Genomic DNA, 13,102 nt, shown 5'->3' with positions numbered 1-13,102 from the left:
AGGAAATATTGGTGAAGATGACGACTCATCTATTTCAGGCAGTGAGCTTGTTTTGAAGGGATTCCTGTCATCAGTTATTGTATTGTGCATCACTACCGGATGTCAGTCTTTGCTTGTAGCTGGATTTCACAATGCTTTTCCACCATCCAGCAAATACCCGTATATTACAACTCTGCATGAAGCGATCATCATCATCACCAATGTAAATACCAATTCTTAGTCCCAAGTGAATCTTCAGTATAAATCAGATAAATACATTGCAGGTACATCAAAATGAAAGGAGTGCAAAGTCTTAGAGTTTATGCAGAAAACAGCCTAAGCTGCAGAGAGACCACTGCTTTCACACAGAGAGCAATGGTCTTTCTCTGATGCATGCTAGTAGAAGATAGGCTTTTCTACTCAAGCTGTGGCTGCTGTCTAGGAAACAAACTGTAAGACATTGCACAGCTTTTTTTATGCAACTGAAATGTGTTTAGCTGATTTAGGGTACATGCACACCAAATTATAGTGCCTTGAAAAAGTATTCATGCCCCTTGACATTTTCCACGATTTGTCATGTTACAACCAAAAATGTAAATGTATTTTATTGCGATTTTATGTAATAGACCAACACAAAGTGGCATATAATTGTGAAGTGGAAGGAAAATGATAAATGGTTTTCAAATTTTTTTACAAATAAATATCTGTTCTTTTCTTGAAAGTTGTTGGTTGTTGTTGATCAGTAGCAGCTGCCCTTTATGGTTGAAGAACTAGCAGCCCCTCAAAATCAGCATAACTTCTCATAACTACATGCAGGGATATCCTCTCTCCATTTTAGAGCTGCTCCCAGCTCCACAACCTGCAAACACTACCAGCGCTCCTGGCTTCTCAAAAGATCTCCCAGGATAAAGATGAGGATTGAACCCAGCGGTGTCCTCAGAAAGCTTGCTACGTGTGGCAGTCTTTCCCCCTTGTAGACCCCAGAGAGTGCTGCTGTACTCACTCTGTCCTCTTTGCTCCCTGCTGTTACAGGTCTCAATCCCATTCATGCTACACTGCTGAATGTATCTTCCTGAGCCAGTCTGAGCCCAGATTTATGGCCAGTCCCCCCCTGGACCTAGGGGACCCCTCCCAGGCGCCGACAGTCTCCTCAGCACTCCATCTTCTACCCAACTCCTCTGTCAGCCTGACTCTCCCATATTTATGAGCCAGCCAATCATTTTACCAGGGCCTCCAAACTTGGGATTGGCCAGACTCCCATGAACATGCAGATTAGATATCCACCCCTTCCTGCTTACCTGCTTACCACCTTCTGGAAGGTTCTATGGTCCTCCAGAGTCAGGAAGAGGTGACAGAGCCACAACCTGTGTAGTCATCCAGCTGACCTGTAATAACCCGACCTCAATCACAGACTCACACAATTACCACTGAGTCTTACACATTGATTTTACCTATGCTACACTACACTATTCTAGTAGCACACTGGAGAGTCCTACACATGCATATACCGTGTAATTTTCACAATGCGAGACTTGTGTAGCACTACCCCCTTAGGAGTAGCTGAGTTTTGGGTTCCCCTATGCGCAGCATAGCCAGGCAACATGCATTTTCTTCCACACTTTGAACACAGGAGTCATTAAACAGTCTTTGAGCTTGTTTTCTTGTGATTTTATTAACAGGACAAACCCCTTAGCAACTATGTACAAAAAATGTGGATAGCAACAGTGTGCTCTCCTGTGAGAGCACACAAAGCTCTCCGGTGTACCTCCTCAGACCCTGGATGATACCTCCACTTCACCGAGCTGCCTTGAAGATATCCCTGGACAAGGGGGCCCAAGAGCTTTAAATTTAGCACAAACCCAGAATGAAGACAAGTTGGCTATTGCACCTGACCGCTCTCTCCCCTTATCTGGCCCAGAAGGTGTAGGAGTACTCATTTTATCTTTCCCTGTTAGCTTGGTGGGTTGGTGGCTGCCTCCAGACCTTATGCTTGGCTGGCTCATTCCGTACTTCACAGGCCGTCCTCCCAAGGAGACGATGGGACAGAGAAGATCCTCACTTCCTGAATCCTGCCTACAGGTGGGTTCCCCTCTCTGGGGCCCCCTCCCAGGCTCCACACTACAGCTCTTCATACTATCTTCCACCCAGCACTCACTGACTCTGCTCCCAGGCTCTGGGATACTTAAGGGTTGCATTGGTAACCATGTCCAGACTCCTGCCAGGGGATTGGCCAAGGACCCTTAAGCATGCAGATTTGAACCTGCTGCCCTCCCCCTGACCTCCTCCAGAAAGCTCTCAGGTTTCTGGAGAGGTGGGAGGGCTCCAGAAGCTCTGACCTTCAGAACCTCCCTGTGAACTCCTGCCTTCCTCACAAGCTGACTCACCCTATTCAGCCTCTATCTAAAAGTGTAAAACAACAAACAGCCTAGCTAGCTAAACCTGGAGGGCATAACACTTGCATGCAGTGAAACATTAGCATATACATGAGCCTACAGCATTTCTTTTCTATGACAGGCTGCATGCAACATTTGCAGTTCCCCAGCCATGGGAAAACAAAAAATATTATGTGTAACACTACCCCCTTAAGAGTTGCTGAATTGTTTTCAGGTTCCCTGTGGATCTATACCCCACTCTGAAAGCCCAACCCCTGCTGACACCACAGTACACTCTTAACTGGAATAAGTCACTACCAAAAAGTGAATTCACACATGGATTGAAGTAAACTAGTAAGAAGTTTATAGCAAACTTCAATATGACTTGGTTACAGAGCATAAAAAGAATTGGAATGTGTACAGTCAATAGTTACTTGTGTCAATTTGAACTTAAGGAAAGGACAACACTTATCACAAAATCTCAATTAGTATTAGCAGGCCTGCTTTTCAGAAACTAACCCAATACCTTCAGCCTGAGGTGTTCCTACAGTCCCCAGTGAGCAGCTAGGACTATCAAACAGGCTGACTAGCTCACTTTGGGCCCTCAGGACCTGATGGCAAGGAGATAACCTGAAATAAGGAAAATAGCTCTTTACTCCAAAGCAACCAATGTTCTTAGGCAGTGAAGAGTCTTCTGCATGCGTGATGGAGCCCAGTTGATGCACAGTGAAGAGAAGTGTGGACTGTAACTCTCTGAGGAACAGTGTAATAAGGAGAGGGAAGAATAATACTCCCCCTGCAAGCAGCAATTTTACAAATGTAATGTTCCTTTAAGGCATTAGTCACTAGCGAATCTAAAGCAACAAGTGGCCAATCTGGTAAAAGTGATTGTTGGCACTGGGCAACTCTTCTTTGGGCTACAAGACTTTTGGCACAATAGGGAAAGGCTTCCTTAGCAGAGTGAATTGATGCTGATGGTGACACAGCGGTGGTTCGGCCTGTGGACCGACTGTCCTGCTATCAGTTCTGATGATAAGGCTGTGCTAAGTGTAGTTAGACAATATCGGCTAAAGGAACCAGGCCGCAACTTCTAATAACTACGCGCACTGTCCGCAACTGTGTGGAGGAAAATAACAAAGATGGAGCAGGTGTCAGTGTTCCCTGTCCTTGATAATGCTTGCGACTCTCTCACCCGAGGGATGGCGTCTGGTGAATTCTGACGGTCTTTCTCTCTTCTTCGATCTTTGATAAGGCCTCCACAAACTCTCTGGTCCCAACTGCAGAGCACCATCCAGTCACCTGCTAGCAGATTAGCTTTCTCCACAATGAGGCAAGGTCAGAGATCAGCAGGCTCTCCTTACCTCCTTTTTTTCTCTCTTTCTATGGCCTGGTCCAGTGCTCTTACAGTCAGTGCACTCCTCTCTTCAGATTTCTCCCCTCTCACTTCCTGTCTCATCTCTCAGGCTTTCTTATATATAAATATGCCTCTGCCCATACTCCAGCTCCTCTGGGAAACTTAGTTCTTTACTACACTCTTCCTTAGCAAAGTCCTGCGGCTCAGCATACAAGTTCCATGGGGCTTTGAGTGTGATTGCCACTAATCTGCAGGACACTGCCACCTTGTGTTTGTTTTAGCATGCTGCATCCACTTTTAGCAGAGTGTTACATATGCTAGGAATAATCCATATCTATATATGTCCGTGTGCATAAGGCCTTAAAATGAAAGTTCAGTTGGGTTTTATACAAGGCCACTGATGGAGGGTACAGTCAACTCCCCCATACCGTACCCCATCAGGTCAGGCCTAGTTTGTCCTGTGACACTGTGGGGTTGGGGGGGAGTTTGGTTCACCAGATGGGAAAGTTGCTATCTTTGAAGGCTGTGCTGTTTGTTCAATTGCTGTTCACCAGGGTCTTGGTTGTGGCGGAGCCTAACAGCCCTACCTGCAACTACAGAAACACCTCTGAGACTTCACCTCTCTCCAGTCTACTCTCACCCCACTAGAAGGCATCAGAAAGCTAAGTCTGGCCAGTCATCCTTTGGCTCCTTGAGTAAAAGATAGTTTGCTGATCCAGGTGATGTTTGGTGCTACAAAGTGATAAGAGCCAATGTAGTTTTATGGTGTACAGATTGGGCAACGACCCCTAATCTGTATTTTCTATCCAGTCTCAAGAGCCTCAGTGGTCAAGAAGTGCTATTTGCACAGTGGCTAAATGGTTAGTGTTTCTGCCTGGCAGTACTGGGGTCATCGGTTTGAATCCCAGGCACGGCACCTCCCACCTGGAGTTTGCACGTTCTCCCTGTGCCTGCATGGGTTTCCTCCAGGTACTCCAAAGACATGCTGGTAGGTTAATTGGCTCCTGTCTAAATTGGCTGTAGTATGTGTATGTATGAATGTAAGTTAGGAACCTTAGATTGTACGCCCCTTGAGGGTTAGGGACTGATGTGAATGTATAATAAAAATGTAAAGCGCTGCGTAAATTGACAGCACTGTGTAAGTACCTGAAATAAATAAATACATTTTCAGGACAGTGAAGTTAGTGTCCTCTTCATTAAAACCTGTACTTATCCCATTTCCTACACCCCCCTCCTGTGTTACAGGTTTCTCTACAATTAACCTTGGAAAGACAGCCCCTAGACTGGCCACCAGGTCTGCGTGCATGGAGTTGTTGAAGTGTGTGTTCTGGCAGCCTCTGCACAAGCAGGAGAAGAACTCAGATCATCAATATCATCTGTGACCATACTTTAAACACCTTTCATCATCCCCAGTCAGTGGCCGTCACAGGAGTCCTGCTACACCTACATTTGTCAGCTAAAACCATTCACATACTATGCATAAAACAGCCTATCTGCCATGGGGAAGGGAGGGGTTCTGGGATGGATGGTCGAGGAGTAGATTGCCCTGTCAAGTAGCCTGTATGAGGACCCATCCCATGACCACAATCTCGAATGGTGTCTCTGGCTTTAACCACTCACTGGTCTGTATGTGTTTGTTTTATAAGGTTTCATTGATCTAACACTGATACTGCAAATCCAGTTTGATCGAAGGAAGCAGAATCACCTTCAAGGTCTGATTAACACTTATGCATTTTTTCTTTGCTTTTTGCATTTTGCAGAAACACGCTACAGGCCATTCAACATGGTTTCCTATGGGATGCTTTCAGTCCCTGCATTCTTGGTAGGGGTCAGGGACTTTTTTTCCCACAGCATATTGCAACACGAATAGATGTGAACCAGGCCTAATTGATTTCTTTGGTTGCAGGTTGTCCCTGATTAATAAGGACCGACCTGACTCTTACATTTAGTCAGGGGAAGGTGCCAAAAAATAAGCCCCCATATATGTCAATTTTCATGAACTCACGATACTTTACATGTAACAGTGTCATCTAGTGGTTCATTTATAGTACTACAATTACTGTAAGTTCTCTTAGTTCTGTTGAACTCCAAATAAAATCCAAAATCCAAAATTAAAGTGGTTGTAAACCTCAGACATGAAATAGAAGAAAGCATTTTCCTCTATAGTGTGTATTTGTCTAAATTAAGAGCACTAAATGTCATTTCTGTCTGCTGCTTCCTTCCTTTGCTATCAGATTGAATAACTTCTGACAAGTTTTCCTGACACCAGGAGAAAAATGGTAACAGGGGAGGGACCCCCAGCAGATTGACAGCCTCAGCTCTGTTCCTGTGAGCTGTGTGGAGGGGGGTCTCTTCCTTCCAATCAGCAATCAGAACTTTCCTCACTGAGCTCTGCAGAGTGCAACTTCCGCTCACTGCCCCCTGCTTTCTGAACTCTCAGACAAGCTTTATAAATTCTGCACATTGAATGGCTGTAGGGGAGAGAAGACTAGAGATAGACAGGTACATCTACACATTTACACATCTGTGGGAGGATTTGTTTTACATCTGTGTATCTCCTGAGGCCAGTCACTTCACTAGGTATATGTAAGGGTTTACAACCACGTTAAAGGATAGGTTCACTTTTTAGCAAAAAATAATAAATGCACTTTTTTTGCAGGTAAAAAAATGTGCATTTATTATTTTTGTCTTCAGGAGCCTGTAAAGCATTGCACCAATATTCAGAAGATCACTGGTGCTCTGCAGGTCGCCTGCAGATCTGTCAATATATCTGCTTGCTATATAGGATGTATGGGTAAGCAAATATACTGACAAGAAGAAGAATCACTGAACTACCACGGCGCTTCACAGCACAGCTGTGAAACGCCGTGGTATTTAATGAGGACTGCAAGCCGACAGCTGCTATGGCTGTCAGGACTTGTAGTCTCTCATTCACAGATGACTGTGAATGAGTGATGCAGGGGGGGGGGGAGCAGGCAGAGCCCCGCATGGCCACAGATTTTTCACATTTGACAGCTAGCGGCGGGAGAGAGGATCCCCTGATAGTTGTCAAGGCAGGTAGCGGGGCTTGGTTTGATCGTAACATGTTACACCCTGAATGTGGGTGTAACATGTAACATGTTATGAAAGGTGAACTTATCCTTTAAAAACACAGGTGCCCTGTCCATACAGGAAACCTGCAGATCTGCTGGAGAGTAATCTGGAGCCTTAAGTGCAGGCTCTGAGGCTCGTATTTCAAATAAATACATTTTCAATGTACATCATATACCATTTTTTACGTTTATTCAAAAAGCTTATCCTTTCATTCAACAGGAAAACGCATTTGGGCTTATTTACATGAAAAAAGCAACACACAGTCTATAGAAGTCAAAGGACACAAATCTGGAGGTGTCCCAGATGTGGTATAATGGTTAACTACAGAGAAAAACTATAAGCAAGCTTCTAGTATTTGGCGGCCTCGGTTCACATCTGCCAAACGATTCCAAAGAGACAAGATTTATATATATTTATGAAGGGGAGCATGGGGCAGTGCATATGGGAATCTGATGCATTTGTATTCATTTTGATATCTTTTGTTGCATTTACCATGATATTTCTGCCTTCGTTTGAATGGAGGTTTTAAAGCATATGTAAACCCAACATTCCATATTCCTGATATGTGCCTGCTGTACCATCCATGACTTGTAAAAAAAAAACCCATAGCAGCAGGAAGCTCTTTATTACAGAAGAGATATACCATGTCTCTTCTGCTATAAGACAAACATTACCTGCCTGTTCACAATCCTATACTGAAGGAATACTGAGCTGCGCATGGGCAGCTCAGCGGATGCTTCTGGCACACTGCAGGGATGCCAGAATACATGACTCCCGTGTGCATGCACAGGAGTCACGTCATCTCCTGCCAGACAATCAAGGAGCCGAAGACCCAGCACTCGGGAAAAGATGTCGGTGGCTGGCGTAGGATTTAACAGTCAAATCGCTGGAAGGTGGAGGTATCTTTGGTTCAACTTTAAAGTGGAGTTCCACTCAAGCTGGCAAAACATAAAAGTCAGCAGCTACAAAAACTGTAGCTGCTGACTACCTGTCCCTTGGTCCTGTGGTGTGTCCCCCGCAGCCTGTTTCACCGGCCGTCCTGTATTCCAGGAGGCCAGTATCTTCAGTGTGGGCACCCGGCTGTGACTGCTTGCGACTTCACAGCCGGGTGCCCACTGCACAAGTGCGAGTAGCGCTGCGCTTCATGAATGGTCCTGTAGTCTTCTGGGACCTGTCACGTGTCCCAAAAGACTACAGGGAGGGAGGACACCTTCCACTTCTGATCGCCTAGGGCGATCGGACCAGAAGTGTGAGCGGGTACCTGTCAAATTAGGTTACCTGCTCCCCCCCTGCCCCCCAAAGGTGCCAATTCTTAATGGGGAGCAGTCCTTAAAGCGGAACTTCCCCTTTTAGGTGGAGCTCCACTTTAAATTGAAGGTTCAGTTGAATTTTAACAGCTAAACTAACATATGAGAGTCCCATGGATGGAAGGATGGATGAGAGTCCCATGGATGGAAGGATGGATGAGAGTCCCATGGACGGAAGGATGGATGAGAGTCCCATGGACGGAAGGATGGATGAGAGTCCCATGGACGGAAGGATGGATGAGAGTCCCATGGATGGAAGGGTGAACTCAGAGCAAGGAGCAACAGATGAGCATATAGCAGTAGTGTCTCAGCAGTCTGCCAATCTCTCACAGATGTAGTCTATGGTGTTGCCACAGTCCAAGTCGTTCCATCCCCCTGCTATCATCTCTGTGCAATGCTCTCGAGCATCATAGTTGTTTGGTTCACCACGATTCCAGTTTCTGAAGACAAAATGAAAATTGTTAGAAATTGTTAGTGTGTACAGCTGTCCAGAAAAGGTCTAATAACTAGAAGTATTTATATAGTAATTAAAGTGTTACTAAACCCACATCAGCAAAATCAGTCTGTATATGCAGTAAGGCATGCTTGTTATACTCACTGTAGAACCTAAAAGGTTAATCCTCTGCATTGTGTGAAAAGGCTGTTTGATACTGATTTCTCTGATCCTCCCCTTCTTCTACTGTCCTCAATAGATAGTACAGAGCTCTAGGAGTCACTCTGCACATGCAGATGTTAAAAAAAAAATCTGAAGAATATATTTAAAAAATATTTTTTTTTTAAAACATATTCTTCAGATTTTTTTTTAACATATAAAAAAGTCATTTTAACATATATTTGTAAATGCATTCCAAAAATGTAGATTTGTATTTTTAAAGACATACAGTATACTTGAAATGTATTTTTACAAATATTTTTCATATATTTTGTAATAAAAATGCAATTTAACATGCAATATATATATATATATATATATATATATATATTGAAATATATTTTGAAATATATTGAATATGGCCAAAATTGTAGCATTTCAATATGTCAATATATTTTGGAATGATATTTTTAAAATATATTTCAAATATATTTTTCTTCCATATGGGTTAGTTGCTGGGGAGGAGAGTGCAGTTCCACATCCTTGCTCTTGGCGCTGGATAAACCCATTGCGATACTGATACCAACAGCAATCTGACAGTGTGCCCGAGCTGACAGTGAGGAGGACTGTTAGTAAACAAAACAGTCCTCTTCCCTGTCAGAGATCCTCAGAAATCACCGGGCGCTGGCGAGTAATTACCGGCCACGGCTGCAAATGGTGGAAATGCTAAATCATGTATATTTACATGATTTTGCACACCCGTGCCACCCTATAGAGTATTTCTGCTATAGGGTGGCTGGGAATCAGTTAAAGCAACAGAAAAAAACATATTCACTTCTCGGTCAGGTACATCTTTGAGAACCTGTGGCTATCCAATAGGAAGCAACTACAATGGGTAGCTTACCACAACTATGTATTCAAACTGTATTTGTCTGGCCTCACACAATAAAAATAGCATTGCACAGTGTAAATGATTCCTTACAATGTGTATATGCAAACTATAGTATACCACTCACGTAAATGTTGGGACGGTTTCATCCACCCATTTCCAAGTCCCGGAGACTTTGCTCAGCCCAATCCAGAATCTCTTATTACCGGTTGGTGGCAGCAGCACATCCTGGGAAAAGAAGAGAGAACATATTTCAAAAACATTTGAATGTATCACAAAAGATGAAAAAAAAAAACACAAATGTGAGCTTATTTATCAATGGGTAATAAAATGACAGATGAGCATGCTCTATATCATATGGTGGGCCACCACTGTCACCCATTAATGGAGCTGTGCAAAATGTCCACCCTCTCAACTCTCACCTACCCAGTTCCACTGGTTGTGTCAGTATTGCCAGGTTTTGTCTGGATTTGCTTCTTTGGGCTATAAATATGGGCCTGCTCCTCCAACAAACACAGATTATGTACATTTAAAGGCATTGATTGTAAGCTCTCATGAGCAAGGCCCTCCTGATCCTCTCGTATTGAATATTATAGTAATTGTACTTTCTTTCTTTTATATTGTTTTGCAAATTTTGGTGCTATATAAAACCTGTATAATAATGATTGTACACTTTCAAATGTGTTTGTTGTTTTAAATAGGTATTTAGTGTAATCATTTTCCATGTGCTGTTTGCCTTACCTCATTTTCTAATATGTTGTTTCTGCAGTTTGTAGTGTTTTGGCTGATTGACTCTCATATGTCCATGTATTCATTCACCTAGCTTGTCCCTATTCGCTAATGGGACAGGAGACTTCTTGTTCTAGGTCACACAACATTCATTCCATGACTCACCACTTCCTCTGTCTTGTATAACAATATGGGAGTGCTAATGTGGTCAACTACATCTCTTCTCGCATGGTGAGCTCTCTGTTAATTTATCTGCCTCCTTGTTCTCTGTTGGATCTACCATTTAACTCCCACCTGTACCAAGGCTGGACTGAGGGACCCGGGGATTGTGGGATGTGTTGTTTCTTCACAGGAAGTATCAGTTTTTAGGCCCCATGTACACGGGACACTACTGAATGATGGAAACTGACTTCTAGAAAACGTAGGTTAAAAAAAGTCTGTTTAGCCGCGTTTGCATACCGTGTTTATGCACGTTTGCGTTTTAGAAGTGTTTTTTAAAGATATGCACAGGAGAACCTCCCAAATGCCCAGAATGCACTGGAAAGTGGTAAATTTATTAACTATTTCACACTGTTTCAGAAAAATACAGAGAGTAGAAGCAGATACAGCAGTATGTGTTGAGATTAGCTTAAGTGTGAGTGGCTCATTAACATTTCTTTTGTTTCCAAGGGTGGGAAAGGTGTCTGGTGGAGGGAGTCATTAAGGCCACCTGGGATCTTCATGAGGAATTTGAGGCGTGAATGGTCATTAACATATCTTTTGTTTCCAAGGGTGGGAGAGGTCTGAGGTGTGAATTGGTCATTACAATGTGTGACAAGCTTGGTAAAAACATCCTGTGTTCAGTGTTTGTCCATTTGAGTACCTTGAAAAGAAATTTGCATGCATTTTTCATGATGAAAAAAGGATCTGGACAGCATCTGGAAATGGAAGAGCTAAAAAACGCTTATAAACACGGTTAGCCGCGTTTACAAGCATTTTGCGTTTGAAACGCTGATAAAATCTACTCCTGAACGCAGGTTTGGTGCGTTAAGAAAACAACTGTAAACTCAACGGTCTGTTAACGATTGTAAACGATGATGTGTACTGGTGATTAGGGTGAGTTCAGAGGCTGCTGGAAAAAACCGCTGAACAGCTCCTAAACGTGAGTTTATCAGCTGCAGTGTACTTGAGCCCTTAGAATACAGACAGAGGTCATGCATTAACCTGTGCAGAGCCATGCCGCATGCATCATCTTTGAATACAAACACTTCTGAAACCGGAATGTGAAGATTTACTTTATTATAGGCTGTGCATACACAGCTACAAATAACACCATAAAACTACATGATCAATGGACATCCTATGCAGGTAAAAAACACAAGGTGCAGATAGGAAAGTTTATAGTGCCTTTCTCCAACAAGAGTCAACAATGCCACCTATACCATTGTACCAGAGCCGGGACAAGGGGTGGGCTGGAGGGACAGCCGCCCAGGGCACTGCTATAGGGGAGGGTGCTCCCTCACCACATGCAAGCTGATCAGTGGCTAGCAACCAGGGGCCGCAGCTTCATGTCTGCACTGACAGCTACTGCTGTCACACTGTACGCCAACATACATGCAATCCACCCCATCAACTCACAGCTGACAAAAACTCATTGTGCATGTGCAACTACCTTCTAGCCTCAAGAAAGCAAGTAATTGGCCATGCAGGGGCAGTTCACACACCATGCCAACCATGATCAGCTGGAGCAAGGAGGCAAAGAATGGGCACAAGGTGGTGCACCCATTCTATGGCATTCATTAGAAGGGGGTGCAGTTTTGCATCCTTGCCATAGGCACTGGACGAACCTGTACTGGTACTACCTAATTCCTGACTCTGTCCCTGTTGACCTGGGAGTTTTCGGTGCTCCTGTCACTCATGTGTGTGTTCTAGCTCCTCCTGTTTCATTCTCCATAATATATGGTACATAGAAAAAAAAATACAAGGAGAGTGGAAACCCTCATTATCGCCACAGGATTTGTGCAGACCCAGGAACTGAAGTTTCCAAAAGAGGATTCAAAAGATATACGACGTAGTCACCTGGATTGGTAATCTCTTACCAGCTCTTTCTTGATTTTCAGGATGAGAAGAGTTGAGCCACGTGTAATGCAATCTTTCCTTGACTCCTCCCATTTCTTGTGGGCTTTGGAGAGATAATAACAAGTGGAGCCCAAGAGGATCCAGTCAGGTGGACAGATGGTGCAGAGACCTTTACAGAAGACAAGGAGAAGAGAAAGGGATCTGGGTACCCTTAAAAGTTTATCTCAATGACACATTACCAGGGCTTTTTTTTTCAGCTGGAACTTGGTGAAACTCAGTTCCACCACTTCTGGCTCAGTTCCTCGCTCCCTGCTCACCAATATCACTTGTAAACACAGAAGTCCAGCTTCTGTGCTTACAAGTGACAGCATGTCTCCCAATGGCTCCCACAGATCTGATCTCCAGAGCGGCTCCCACTGAGTGCCGGATGGGGACAAGGGAGATGCAGGTGCCCGGGATGCAATACAGATGTGAAACCCCCATTGGATAATCTCCTTGCAAGTGCGAGAGGCGAAGCCATCTATAATGTGGGGGGAGGTACTGGAGCTGGCCGGGTGGTCCAGCTTAATACAGCAACAAAAGTGTGGAAGATGGTGGAGCTTTTAAAAAAGAACGGGTAAGGTGAGGGCAGTGGAGGTGGGGGGTTGCATGTAGAAGTCAGAGCTGAAGAGGAGTGAAAGTGAGATGAGGATGGGGGTGCAGAGGTAAACAGCTCTGGAAGAAGACTAA

The 13,102-nt window shown here is 44.0% G+C and overlaps 1 protein-coding gene across 1 annotated transcript in view; it reads right to left on the bottom strand.

The window, feature by feature from the left end:
- Positions 1 to 6,970: 6,970 nt before the first annotated feature.
- LOC149436923 (uncharacterized) overlaps positions 6,971 to 13,102 on the bottom strand; it is a 43,307-nt gene continuing 37,175 nt past the window's right edge. Inside the window, exons 11-13 of the mRNA XM_089661240.1 lie at positions 12,394 to 12,542; positions 9,714 to 9,814; positions 6,971 to 8,545 (exon numbers count right to left, since the gene is read on the bottom strand). Of these exons, the coding sequence (XP_089517366.1) occupies positions 8,413 to 8,545; positions 9,714 to 9,814; positions 12,394 to 12,542 (383 nt within the window). The 3' untranslated portion in view covers positions 6,971 to 8,412. The remainder of the gene's footprint in view (positions 8,546 to 9,713; positions 9,815 to 12,393; positions 12,543 to 13,102) is intronic.

The sequence above is a fragment of the Staurois parvus genome, unplaced genomic scaffold (assembly GCF_062004578.1).
Source record: "Staurois parvus isolate SC_StPar_1 unplaced genomic scaffold, SC_StPar_1.0 ptg001328l, whole genome shotgun sequence".
Classification (NCBI taxonomy): domain Eukaryota; kingdom Metazoa; phylum Chordata; class Amphibia; order Anura; family Ranidae; genus Staurois; species Staurois parvus.
This window is presented reverse-complemented; position numbering and strand designations above follow the sequence as displayed.